This window comes from Saccopteryx leptura, chromosome 5 (genome assembly GCF_036850995.1).
Source record: "Saccopteryx leptura isolate mSacLep1 chromosome 5, mSacLep1_pri_phased_curated, whole genome shotgun sequence".
Classification (NCBI taxonomy): Eukaryota; Metazoa; Chordata; class Mammalia; order Chiroptera; family Emballonuridae; genus Saccopteryx; species Saccopteryx leptura.
Window position 1 is genome coordinate 54,914,597 of NC_089507.1, and position 14,623 is coordinate 54,929,219.

At 34.3% G+C, this 14,623-nt stretch overlaps 1 protein-coding gene across 5 annotated transcripts in view; it reads right to left on the reverse strand.

The window, feature by feature from the left end:
- The window catches only part of ANKRD17 (ankyrin repeat domain 17), a 183,029-nt gene that overhangs the window by 61,979 nt on the left and 106,427 nt on the right, over window positions 1-14,623 (reverse strand). For 3 of the 5 annotated variants that reach the window (XM_066386211.1, XM_066386210.1, XM_066386212.1), the window contains exons 7-15: window positions 11,633-11,727; window positions 9,357-9,594; window positions 7,876-8,067; window positions 7,405-7,514; window positions 5,479-5,566; window positions 4,224-4,351; window positions 3,830-3,973; window positions 3,350-3,452; window positions 1,120-1,872 (exon numbers count right to left, since the gene is read on the reverse strand). In XM_066386211.1, coding sequence (XP_066242308.1) covers window positions 1,120-1,872; window positions 3,350-3,452; window positions 3,830-3,973; window positions 4,224-4,351; window positions 5,479-5,566; window positions 7,405-7,514; window positions 7,876-8,067; window positions 9,357-9,594; window positions 11,633-11,727 — 1,851 coding nt within the window. The remainder of the gene's footprint in view (window positions 1-1,119; window positions 1,873-3,349; window positions 3,453-3,829; window positions 3,974-4,223; window positions 4,352-5,478; window positions 5,567-7,404; window positions 7,515-7,875; window positions 8,068-9,356; window positions 9,595-11,632; window positions 11,728-14,623) is intronic. The other 2 variants (XM_066386214.1, XM_066386213.1) reach the window with 1 other exon arrangement.

Here is a 14,623-nt window from a genome sequence, read left to right on the forward strand (position 1 = left end):
GGAAACTTTAGAGTAATTTGTAAGTATAAAAAAATCTCTCATTAGCTGGTTTCTTATTTTCTGAATGTTAAATATGACAACACTACACAATTTAGTTTATTCTCTTAAAAGCTGAATTTTAAATCACATATAATCTCATAATCCGTAATGCTACTAAACAGTTTTAAAATAGAAAAATTCAGACATCTTTTAAAGTATAGACCAAAGAGTAAAAATAGAAAACTATTTACTCCCTTTGTTTTTCCATTTTCCTTCTTCAAATTTTCTTTTTCTGTAGTTTTTTTTAAAGAAAATGATCTTTCTCAGTATAACAGTCTTATGTCTTATAATCCTGTAAAATGTCATTGCACTACTTTGTTACAGAATTTATGAAAAAATAAGTACCCAAAACTAAAACCATATAACAACCTTCAAATATATTTCTTATTGCCAATGAAACTAATTATAATGGAATAAAATTTCTCTGACTACACATTTAAAGAAGAATTTATGATACTGTAGGGGACCACACCTTCCCATAATACAATTAGAAAGAACTACACATTAACATTCACAGGAGATAAAATCACTGACATATAGTATAATCAAACCCTATTTGGTTTGGTACTTTATTACTGTTGTAAAGGTGTTTAAATTAGTTTTTTTAATATCCATCAGGTTTGAAGTCTGATCCATTCGGATATAGTATTTCTGTTCATAAATAAGCTTCCTGATGTCCCACTAAATTTTGCATTTCAACTTCTATGGATTTCCCAGCTTATTGGTGTGAATACAGAAGCAAAAAAGACAAAATTCACTCCTAGTATTCTGAACTTAAAGAGAAAAAACAAAAATAAAAATAAAAAATCAAACATCAACCCCACTACCGAAAAACCTAGATTCCCAGCCTACTCAGCTAAGCCAGAAAGCTTCAGTCATTTGAATTGAATGAGCTAATCTTTCATTTGACCTGTATCCTTCTGAGAACTTCTGAGACTGAACTAATATTTCTAAAGATATACATGGGTCAGGAGTCCAAAAATAGTTCTCAACTTGGGAAATGGCAAAAATTTTGGCACATTCTTACTCGCCTTAAGCATATCATATTTTTGATACCTGCTCATAACAATATAAACCCACCTGCCATGATGTCATCCAGCGTGTCATTGAGGGTCTGAGCAGGGCTGGCTACCATTAACCCTTGTTGTGTTTCTGTCAGAATTCCTTGCCCCAGCCCTGCCAACTGTGCTTGGCCCAGTACTGGCTGTCCAACTATCACTCCTTGCAGTTCTGTAAGATTTGCGATGGACCCTGGAGGCAAGGGACCTGCCGCCAGAGGCAAAGCTTGAGGCATGGCCAGAGGCTGGATTGGTGCAAAACCCATCTGAGCAGCAGTCTGCTGGGGTTCATCTTTAAGCAAAATGGGATCCACTTGTTGTAATCGTGCATAGTCTCCTTCGGAAAGCTGTTCTCCAACCCCAACAGGAGTTAATAGTCCCAGATGTTGGCAAGATTGTTGCTGCTGTTGCTGAAGTTGAATTCTTTGAGCTTTAACCTCTAGATACTGCTTTTTTAGCTGCTGTTGAGTTTTCAGTTGTAACTCTCGCTCTACTTTCTGTAGTTCCTCCAAAATCTTTTGTTTCTTCTGAATTTGTTCCTCCCTTGTTTTGTTCAGCTCCTCGATCTTCTCCTTGGTAAGTTGATCAGCGTGAGCCAGTTCCAAGGACTGCAGCTGTGCATTCTTTTCTATGGCTTCTTTTATCCTCTGTTCCAGTTCTGTTAACTTTCCCTGAGCCTCTTCTACAATGCTCTCTGGAGACTGATTGGTGATGTAACCCTGTACATCCTGGCTGTTTGCTGGCAAATGGCTGCTGGACTTTTGTTTAGAAGCAGCTGTGTGAAAAAGAAACCCCCTCAGAAGTGCACATGAATGGCATCCTCATTACAGAGTTACTGTTGGGAGGTTTAGTGCCAACAGTTATGCACCAAGTTATCATAGCCATAGAAGGTGAAAATGCACTGTTTTAAGGAGTTAAAAACAAATTCACCTTCTTTATCATAAATATAAAATGTATGTATTTTATGTGCATAGTTATCTCTGAGAAATTAATTTCAGAATTTTTAAAGTATCACAAGGCTAAAATTAGACAATAATGGGATGCAGGTTTGTGATATCTAAGAGGTGCAATTAAAGTATAATCTAAGGCTATGTGTAATCTGGTCATAATGATGTAAAAACTTATCAAAAAAATAAAAATAATGCTAAATTATTATTAAGATGTAGGGAAAACTTAGACCTCTAAGCCAGGTTTTTCCACATTTTAATAGTTTGTAAGTTTTAAACACACACACATACATACAAAGAGTACCCAAACCACTGAAAAGGACCAGGAAATTAGAATCCAACTAAAATATGTCTTTGTTGGGGCCTACCATCTTCAAGACTGATAAAGGCTAAGATATAAATTCACATATTCACACAGCTACCTGGCCAGCAGAGAACTGGGATTCAGTTTCCCTGGAAGAAAAGAAGTTGGACTACACCATCCACTGAATCTTCTGATAGCCAGATGAAAAAACAGATCTGGCTGGAGGTACAGCAATCACTTTCTTGCTATACCAACTGAAAAAGGTGCCAAGGCTCTGACTGGTAGTAGTGATTGAAAAGAGCTGGTAGAAATACTTAGTATTCTTGTTGTTAAAATAATATAAGTAGCCAAAAACCAAAAAAATTAAAACCACATTGGTTCTTCAGGTAAAACGTTTTAAAAAGAAAAACTGATTCAAACTGGTAGCTGTAATGTTTTGGGACATAACTTATGAGCATGCATGGTGTGACATCCACAAGTCAAATATGGACTTCAGAATTCTAGAGGAACAAACAAGCATATCTGCAGTAACTTTAAATTATTGGTTTAGAAAAGGTATCCCAGATATAAAATACATATTATACCAGTTACTATAAAATGTATTTTAATTTTAATCTAATTTGTTCATTTTATACCTCATATCACTACAGAAATTTAATTTACAAAAAAATTACCTGCCTACATACACACCCAGCCTAACATTTTAACATAAATAGAAATGACTATTTAGAGGAAATCATGGCTAATCAGAATTTCATCAAAGATGAGCATCTGAATTTCTTTTACTAATATTTCTAATTCAAGCACTAGTTAGTACTATTAACTACCTTCTCTCCCAATAACATGCTTTTTCATTGGTAAAAAAAAAAAAATCTTTAATTATGCCAACTTAATAGAATTCAATTTTTGTGGAAAAACAATTTTAAATGGCTAGGCTTTTGTAATCTTATCATTTTTACTTGAACAACATGTTAGAAACAGTCTTTAGAAGTGTAACTGACCTTTATTCCTGATGGGAAGTGTAGTGGCAACATTGGCAGGTGGTTTATCAGGCTCCTGAGGTGGGACCACCATGGGCAGTGCTTGAACTGGTACACGAGGCGCCTGAAACAGAGGAAAGGAATAGTAGTTCTGCTTTTCCTACACACTCCATTACATAACATGCTTTATATGAAGAGTAAATTACAGATTTATTTAAAATATTCTTAACATGGCCTTACTCTCAGACAATGACATATTTATTTAAAATTTGTTGGAACCAATTATTTTCCATGACATTTTTTATAGCCTTTAAATTCAAATGGTTATTCTGACCTTAAGAGAGCAAAGCCCTATCAATCTAAAATCTGAATATTATACCAGATGTTCCTTAAACACATCTACAAAGGGAAATACATATCATAACAATAACAAAACAATCTAATTTACACACTGAAACTGAGCAAAGGGGAAATATATAGTGTTTTAGTTTTTAATCTTACCCTGTTTAAATCGTGGGATGGGGGGGTTAACTGAGTGACATCTGGTGGAGGGGCTGAAAGCAAGTTATTAGGGTAGTCCAAAAGATAGCAAACAACACTGGTATGGCCACCTTTTGCTGCTTCTATCAACATAGTTGAGCCATCCTAAAAAAGTGGATATGAAAGAAAAAAAAATTTTTAAGTAAGTTGATTTTACAGAACTATTAAGAAAGATAATGCCAATAGGCCCAGACACATAAAAATCACAGGTTCGGTTAAGAACGCTTTCCTCTAATAAACCAGTAGACAATAAATACACTTAGAATGCCATTATAAATGAAAGTTGTACAAGACATTTTCTAATATACAAGAGTGAAGAATCCACAGTGTTACCTGAAACATTGGAGCTACGTACTTTTAAACGATGCGTAGGATCTGCCCCATGAGCCAAAAGTAGTTCCACCACGGCCAAATGACCCCCTGCGCAAGCCAGGGACAGTACAGTATGGTCATTGTTAGCTGTAGTTCTATTCACATTTGCTCCTGAAACAGACAAGGTAAGAAAAATCATGTTATTAGAGTGCAGTTTCTTTTATTATGGTAAATTTCAAAATCATAAAGAAAGAACAGTATAATAAAACCTTACAAAGCTATTACTCAATTTCAAAGACTATAAATAAACAGCCAATCTCATTTCACATAAACTCACATCAATTCTCCTCTCTCATCTTGAATTATTCTAAAGCAAATCCTAGACAAACGTGATATAATTTCATCTATAAATATTTCAGCATATGCCAGTAAAAGATAAGGGTAAAAGAATACACAAGTAATGTAATCACTGTCTTTAAAAAGTAAAATGTAAAATTTTATCTACATTATAAGTTATTCAGCAGAAAAGAGGAATAAAACCAATGAAAATAAACTACAATATTCCCCATGGGCTAAATATGTAGAGAATGAACACAGAATACAAAGTGATGGTATCATCCTTTTTTAATGGGAATACCTGAGAATAAAATGAGTATTTGTTGTGGATATAGAGCACTGTACTAAGCAATGTGGAAAATGAAAATAATATAGCAAGAAGAAATTGGAATCAGATTCATTAAAATTACCAAAGAAGAGTATAGTGATTATGTAAATAATTGCATTGTTGAAAATACTATGGTATAAACATATATTCTAAGTGTTCAAACTGCCCAAAATGACTTAATCAAATAAGATATTTCTGATTTATTTTCTTTACCTATAAACAACTACAAACTGGTCAGAAGAAAATGGCATACACTGCCTTTCTAATTGTTCATAGTCTTTCTAAATACTGTCTTGCTTAACAATGAATGGCATAAACAAAAATATCGATTTCAAGATATATATATTATTACATGAACAGAAGTTATCTAAACCCTCACAGTTCTATACAGAGAAATTTTTCTACATAAAAGTGTTTCTTGACAAAGGTGGAACTCAGTATGACAATTCTTCTGTTTATCAACTACCCACCCAAGAAATCTCAGTACATGACATTAAAAAAATGTCCTTTATCTTTCTATCTTTAAATATCTTGAGGACAGACAATATACACCTTTGATTAAAACCCAAACACACACACACACACACACACACACACACACACAAAAACAACCCTAGAATTTTAACAAACCTACCTTTACTAATTAAGAACTGCACAGTACAAACATGACCAGCTCTTGCAGCTTTCATTAAAGGAGTTCTTCCACCTTCAGATTCATGCTCCTGTTTAAAAAAACACAGACTTAATTAATATTTATATTTAATTGCTAGTGCACAATTATTCATTTTTTTGTGAAAATCACAAGGGAAATTGGACCAATATCTGAAGCTAAACATATTAAATATTCTTTGAAAGAAATTAAGGACTACATCTTTCAATTTAGGAAACCTAAATTTAGAAACATGTCCAGCAGAAATAATTTAAGAACTGGAGTTATAGTCATGTGATTGTGATTCCCTCATCTAAAGCCATCGGGATAATTTTTTGTGAAACTTGAATAGTGAATTAAACTCTAGCATAATCCTAGCCCTCTAAAAATGACCAACACTGGCAGCATTAATCTCATCCAGTCCAAGTGATTTTCTTTTCATAAGTTTGTATCCTATCTGTATGAATTTCTGTAAGTATGCCACGCTCTCTTTATGATTTCCCATTATCTCTGTGTTACTTTATATGAAAACAGCAAGGCTAGTGATAACTCACGCAACTCTGAAACCACTGATTTCAAAATCTCAAAAGGATGGAGAATCAATTGTGTTCTTGTGATTGCTGGGTAATTGAGAATACTACCAGAAAGATTTTCAGATCTTAGAATATACAGATTTGAGAAAAAAATACCATTTATAAAATATTATATGTATATTTTTTTGTTGTTTCAACACATCATCTGATGAACTTTGATTTTTATCTCAAGCCCTATACTGGGTTATTCTAATTGCAATTAACTAAGCAATATTACATCGCTGCATGTTTCATAGCTACTGTGGTGACACTGGAAATATAGTTCCTGAACTGAAGCAGCTCAAAAATCTCGTAAGGGAATAATCCACACACAACTAATTAGAATACTGTGTGTCATAAACGCTTCAAGAGTTGTACCAGCACATGCAGACCTGAAAGGATCACACTAATAATCTTAATTCGACCCTCTCCTTTCATAAATGAGGGAAGAGAAGTTTATAGAGGAGCCTGCTTCTGCCTGTACGTAAAATTCTGTCATAACTATGAACTTCAGGCAAACACATTTATTGGTTAATCTCAATCCCAAGAACATATGAGTGCTTCTATTTTTACTAAAACTAAAACCACTTCTTCAGGTCTCACGCCCCTCTCACAGGCTAAACTGGAAGACTAGTATTTTCCCCACGCATATTTGCTTTATACTTCCCTGCCTTTCAAGCTATACCTATTGTGTATTAGTTCTTTCAACTAGAATATCTCTTTTGTCATAACATTGCCATATCTACCTTTCTAAATGTTACCTAGCCCAAACTATAGTATCTCAGATGATGTCTTTACTTCTTCCGATCTTGCTCACTCTCTGTACTTGTCCTCTGAGATCTCTTAATAATCTTCCTTGTAATGACCAGTTATTCACCCTTCTTACTAAATTAAGTTTTTTGAGGGAAAAGATTTTTTATTACTCATCTTTTAAACTTCTTTTATGTAAAAATGCTTTGAACAGTGTAGAAACAATTTATTTCCTAAGCACAGTGACTTGCTTCAAAGCCATATTTGTCTTTTACAAAATCAAAAAAGCTCCTAAAAATGGCCAAGTACTTAAGAGAAAATAATTTTGCAGTAACATATCTAACACAAAGTTTTCCCTTTTGTTTTGTGTGGAATGAGTGATAATAGATTCAACAGTTCTGCTAACAAGGAAAATACTAATGGACACCAAACAGTGTAGAAAGAAAAAGTGAATGAATAAATAATAGTCAAAAGGCCAACATAAAATTAGAAATAAAGAAATACCTTTTGTCTGCTTTCTCCATGTAATTTTAAATTAATTTCTTGTATTAGTTTTAAATATTAGGACTTAAAAGGTAACATAGCTTACCAGATCTGCTCCTGCCTGAAGTAAGACATCTGCTACATCAGTATGACCATTTTCACAGGCATATGTTAGTGCTGTATCCCCTGTTGCTGTTGTTGCATGAACATTAGCTCCTGTAACAGTAGTAAACAACAATCATAGAACATAAGGGATGGACATAAAATTTCTTCTAGATAAGCCATACCTCCTCAAATTAGACAAAATAGCCTTACTGATTTCTAGAAATAGAAAACTGTCAGCATCTTTAAATGCAAAAAAAAAGAAAAACCAATAGAAATACATCACTATTTGAAATTTAAGCTACAGATACTTCAAACAGCGATATGGTAAATTATTCAGAATAACAAATTTTATCATGTTACTTTTCCATATACATTCAGTGTATTATAATATCAGAAAAAATTATTTGCATTATAACATTTTTACTTAAATAAATCACAGAAAAAACTTTTCCCAAATGAAAAAAATGCCTACCTGCAGCTAGTAAGTATTTAACTAACTCCAAATGACCCTCTTGAGCAGCTTCCATTAAAGGGGTAGAACACCCTAGTTCTATATCAGCTCCCGCCTTAATCAGAAAGTCTGCCACTTCCAGAAAGCCTCCACAGCAGGCCAGAGTCAAGGCAGTTTCTTGAGTTTCTTCTGTCTGTGCATTGATATTTGCTCCTAAAATAATTATTTAAAGAAAGTCATTAACTGATTCCAGAGATAAGCAAAACATGATTGTTTCCTAATAAACTATACTTCAAAACTAAATGTGTACATTACTTTACTAAAAAAGTGCCTCTCCCCTATTCTGAGAAGCAGTTAAAAATAAACCATATCCACTAGTCCACATTTGATGTGCAAGTTTGAAGTAAGATTTATTCAGCCAGAAGGTACAAGTCAGGTGATACAAGAGCTTAGAAAAATAAACTACATTCCCTCCTGACCTCCTGATAAAGATGAAAAAATAATGATAACAATGTGGATGATGATAATGATAGCAGATGCTTAATATGCTAGTACTATTTACCAGGTAATATTGAAAGCTTTTTACACGTTACTGTTAGCACCATTTTATACCTAAGAAAATTGAGGTTAATTAATTTGCTCAAGGTCACATTATCATCACTATTACCAACACCATAGCTAACACTTACTGGTACTATATGTACTATACAATAAACAATGTTCTAAAAGATACACACACACTCACAAAATATTACAGATGACAAAATTAAGGCACAAGTTAGAAACTTGCCTTGGTTATCTATCAATTTGGCAAGCAGTGGAGTTGTGATTCAAACCTTCCAAGAAGTCTGCTTTTAAAATGCTAATCACTATTATCACTCAAATAAAAAGGTTTTATTAAAATGTGCCATCCCTCTTAAATTCATACAAACACAAACTTTACTAAAGCAAATATAAAAATTAGACTATACATGTGGAGAGAAATGAGAGATTACTTCTAAACTTAGGCTATCTTGAAAAAGTAACTCTCATATTTCTCCCAGAAGTCCATGTATATTGAGCTCTTTGATAGCATCTTATATGTACATTCTAGCATTCTCATCAAGTTAATCCATGTAGCATGGATTTCTCATACTGTTTTACGAAATACTAGACATATGACATATTAATAGATATTCTACCCCGAGAGGAATTCTTACATTAGCTTGAGAAGTGTTAAATCTCATATTTGCTCCTACATAACCTACAACCCTACTCCACCTCCAGTTCTATTTAACCACGCAGTACATGATGGCTCTGAAAGCTCTATATTAAAGAAGTCCACTAGATTTTGTTTAGCAAAGTATGGTAGCCATGTTCAAAGCAAATACTTTAGCATTGGTTTTTGTGACAACTCTCATTACTAATCTATTGGAAAGATAAAAAACTGAATTTAATTCTATTAAATTATAATCTTACATTTTTACACATTTATACTTTAGTGTCTTTATTAGAATGGTTACCTTGGCCTAGAAGTAACGCCACCATCTCTTCATGTCCTTCCCGAGCTGCTTCCATCAACGGTGTATAACCTTCATCATTGACCTCTTCCAGGCTAGCTCCTCTTTCAATAAGTAAAGCCGCAAGTTCCACATGCCCACCACATGCAGCCAAAGTCAATGGTGACTCAAATGAATCAGCAGGCATGTTCACTTGGGCACCACTGTCAAGAAGTAACCTAGCTACTTCAACATGGCCATCCTAGTTTCAATGCAATTAAAAAATTAAATCAATACCATTAAAAAAATCTTTAAAAATATGAAGATTTCTCAATTATACAATGTTTACTGAGCTATGTTCAAATAATAACTAATAAACCTACACTTAACAGTTGAGTAAGCAAGTATTAAGACCTATCTGTATTTCTTTAGCACACAGTAAAAAAACAGATGGAGGATATAAAACATGTAGAAAAATAAAGCCTTCAATCAAGAAGTTTATTAACTATTAGGAAAAACAACAGTAAGCACATGAAACAAAAGACCACTGCAACGTCAATACTTCATGGTATACACTTAAATGCTAAAAAGATGAAGGTTAGAATGGATTTTGTTTTTGTAGAAACCTCAGGAACAAGCAGACTTTTGATCAGGTAGAAAAATAAAAATGCAGAACTGTTTAGGAGTGGGAGAACTGTACATGATGTGCTAGAGGGAAGGGAACACAATATGCATATGGTACTTCCTGTGTTGTTCAACAGTCAAATGCCAGTGAAAATTCAGGGAAAAAAAGTTCTCTCTTTCTATCCTCTGACCCCTTTACTATAGCTTTCCTAACTATTCGCTGCTCCAAGGCTCCCCATTCCACTCTTTTTCTCCTTTAATATCCTTTTTCCTCCTATATATTACCTCACAAGCATTTCATTTTCTTTTTAACATGTCATGCCCATTTAATTGCCGCCATCAGTCATACCACCACTTCAATGTCTTATTTCTAAGTTTACTTTGATGTTCCTCCAGCTCAGAATTTTCTCCCTCCATAGTCAACTCCTATATTCTCTGGCCCCTACTATAATATCTTTCATCTACAATACTTACAACACTTAACTTCCAATGCATGCCGGTTAGATCTTTATAGTATTCCACTTTAATTTCTTAATCTACTATAAATTGTTTCTCAGTTGGGGTGGCAGATGTTTTCAGTTCCTTATCATGGAGATATCACTGAAGTGTTTTAACATAGTATCTCACTTAATCCTCACAACACCCCCAGAGAAAGATATAATTCCTCATGTTAAAAGATGCAGAACTCAAAACCTTCAAAAACACACTAATGTATGTTTAAAAAAATATCACAAAAGCAAACACTGGCATGGCATTAAAAAAAAAAAAAAGGTAACTCAAGTCTTAAATGGGTATTAAATATATTTTAAATTAGTAATTAAAAATTAATGTCCTTTTATTTTTTTTTATTTTATTTTTTTTAAACTTTATTTATTTATTCATTTTAGAGAGGAGAGAGAAGAGGGGAGGAGCAGAAAGCATCAACTCCCATATGTGCCTTGACCAGGCAAGCCCAGGGTTTTGAACCAGCGACCTCAGCGTTCCAGGTCGAAGCTTTATCCACTGCGCCACCACAGGTCAGGCTAATGTCCTTTTAATAATCATTCTCTGAAGGAAAGTTGAGATAAGAAACTTCAAATTCATTGGGGCTTTTATCTACCTATGGCATGTTATTCTCACAAATCTGTCTATAATGTTATTCTGATCCATTTCTGTGCCACAAATCATAGACTGAGATACAGAAGTTGAAGAGTACAATTATTACCCATTAGTGCGAACAAACTCTAAAACAGAGTTCTTACTTCAGGAATTCAGGGTTCAGAAAAGACCGTAATAAATGTAACACAAATGATATTCTGATTTCAAATTTTTCCTAAATTACTGGTTTGATAAACATGTTATGCTAGTAATATGTGCATATTCTGTGGATTACAGTCTCTTTAACTTCCTTAACCTTCTAAAGAGTCATTTTTTGTGCCAACTACATAAAACCAGGAGAGTTATTTGAGACAAGAAAATGAAGGTAGTACTGTACTGTAAAGCTTCAGAAAACACTTCTAATAGAAGGTAATGCCATACAACTGCTCTGAAAACTACTGATAATTCAGATAGCTGAGGTTCCACCCAGTAAGAAGTCTATGATAAACAGAATTTTTGAGCCTCCTAAAAAGACACACTGTACACTGTCTCTACCTAATTTGTGAATGTATTTCATGTACATATGTTACCAGTCTTACCATGCAAGCCTCCATTAGAGCAGTGTGCATTTCATCTGTTTTATGCTCTTGATCTGCGCCTGCTTCCAAAAGAAATCGCACCATCTCTAGGTGTCCTAAACCAAAAGTGTATTAAGATTACTTAAAAATCTTATTCCAAAAAATGTAACACAAATTACAGTATTTTAAAAAGTTTTATTTAAATTAGAGCAATAAAATTTAAAACTAACGTCAGCTATAAGCTACCCACAACTGCTGGATACAACTTATACAAGTGATCTTTGCTGTACTGCTCCTTATCCTGTTGCCCTAGAGACTGTGGCTACTAAAATCCTTCCTGCAGGTGAGCAAAGATGACATTAAAATCCAACACCCAGAATATCCCCTCGACAACCTTTTATGAGCCCAGGCATACTATAGTTATTTTACTTATAATATGGAATAAATTAGCTATCATAAACATGAACTAGTAGCATGAGATGTTTATAATCATTGAAGTGAGAAAAAGTATTTTAAGTTTCAAACTTTTTAGGAACAACCTGCATTTTACATATGCAGTAAACTGAGAACTGCATATATAAACATATTCTTGAAACAATACCATTTAGTCTATATTTATTCATTTTTTTAGATGTACATATACTATACTCACACACTTATATTTATGCAGTCTCAAATAAACTATACGCTTCAGTTCAGATAAAGACACCTTATGAGTCGTTGTAAAGATAAATTTTAGGAACAACTTCAGATATAATAGAAAAATTAATAATTTTTTCCCCAAAATTATTTGGAATGAACTGCAGTCAATTCTCAATCAACTGGGACTTCAGAGGGGTGGACGGTAGAATTACAGACAAACACTTAAAACAAAACTAACTTAGGTGAGCTAAGACAGCATCGACCATCCCTTGTTTTTGCTAATGCCTATCCTCTACCCTCCCTTTTCTGTCATTCTCCCCTTCCCAAAGATCCACATCAATCTTCAGTCTCAGCCTGAGTTTTATCCCTTCCCCATCTCTTTCTTGTCAATCTATGGCTTAGGAGACCTCACCAGAAATACAGGAAAGGGAGAGAGGGCCCTTGGATTTTTGAAAATACTAGAGATGTTCCCCAAAGTTCAAATTTATATCCAACTTCTAGTTAAAGCCTGCAAACCCCAACCTCAGATGTCCCTTTTGGAAAGCAGGTATGGCTATAAGCAAAGGTGATAGGGAGGAGTAGCTATGTGTAGCCCGTCTTGCAGCCAGGTTTAGAAAATTATTTGTGAAAATGGCAGAGAGCCACCCAAACAATGAGCCCTAAAAAGGCTTCCCCAACACTTAATTCTTCTCCTTCCAGAAGGCCAGCCTCTACCTAACTACCCAACAGAACTTGAGAACTAAGGGACTTCAGCTGTGCTTTACAATCACCCTGTATCTAAAAATCATTTAACACCAGATAATCAAAAACCCTATAGATAGGTATTTTCACACTTAACTTAAATTTTAGTCATTTTAACCATGTTACTAAGGAAATTATTCCAGAAGAACTCACACAACCTTGGCCACTCTGAAACAGAATGAAACAAACCACCACCAGGCCCAGAACTAGGGTGAGGCAACCAAGTTCTGGATGCAAAATTTAAAGAGGTATTCACTCGCAAGCTTGGGTAACTGAAGATACAGCCACTAAGAGTGAGTGTCTCCTTAAATTTTATACTCGCCTTGTAAGAGCTTTTTCTTGATGCCTCAGGGTCAAGAATTCATCACTTATTTTATGACACTATCATGGAACAGCTGCAGATAATATTAAACATTGAATTGAATGGCTATGGCTATGCACACATTAATATTGCATGAAATTTGATTTCTAAAAAGTTCCTGATTTTATAGCCATTTATCTGTCACAAAGGTGAGATTGGAAAAATATCTGGTTCTGTGGCTGTCTTTTTAGAATGTGAAATCTACATCTTTTGCTAGCTGAACAACAAAGCATCTTTTCAGATAACTGTCCTTCCTTCCCCAAAAAGAGTATTTTTCTGGCCTGACCAGTAGGTAGTAGCGCAGTGGATAGTGTTGTCCTAGAGCACTGAGGTCCCAGGTTCGAAACCCCAAGGTTGCCAGCATGAGCATGGAATCACAGATGACCCCATGGTGGCTGGCATCAGCCCCCATTAAGGCACGTATGAGAAGCACTCAACTAAACTGAAGTCACCACAAGTTGATTCTTCTCATCTCTCTCTTCTCCTTCTCTGTCCCCTCTCCCCCCCTCCAAATTCTTCTTTTTCTATTCCTTCTTTCTCTTTCTCAAAAAAGAATATTTTTCTATATTATCTGTATTTTCAGGTTGGTTTATATCACTGAAAATCTCATGCACCCACTCTTTATACCGGTATATATGGGTAGACATTCTCATTTTCAACCAGCTCTCACTTCTAACTGTACTATATAAATGTGCTGATGACACTCTAAAATTGTTCTATTGAATTTAAATTCCCTCCACACCACTTTTCATTTTTCTTCTCATATCTCCTCCTTTTTCTTCTTGGTATCATAAGAAATACTTTAAGTACCTTCTTGTTAGTAGATCATTCTGGCTAGTTTTCTTGTGTTTTCTTTTAAACTTACAGGTTGAATACTTGAATACTTCTGGATTCAGTATGATTCTTTGGTTTGGACCAGAGAAAATATTCTAGCATGCAACACCATTTAAAAGTGCATAATAAAATTAACTGTTTCTAATAAAGTAACTGGATCAATGGCCATTTTTCATTCCCAATATTTATAATGCTGAATCTATATTTTAAGTTTACATATTAGAATTTTACTTAGAAAAATTTAAAACAGTTTATCAGTTAATTACATGCTATTTACAGGGGGACTTGGGTTACGACAACCTCGACATATGATGTTTCAAGTTTACGATGCTCGTTCCAATAAAAACTTCAAAAAACTAAGATGTGTTTCAACTTGTGCCATTAGCATCATACTTATGAACTACTTGTAGGAAATAGTGTGGTTGCACGCAGCG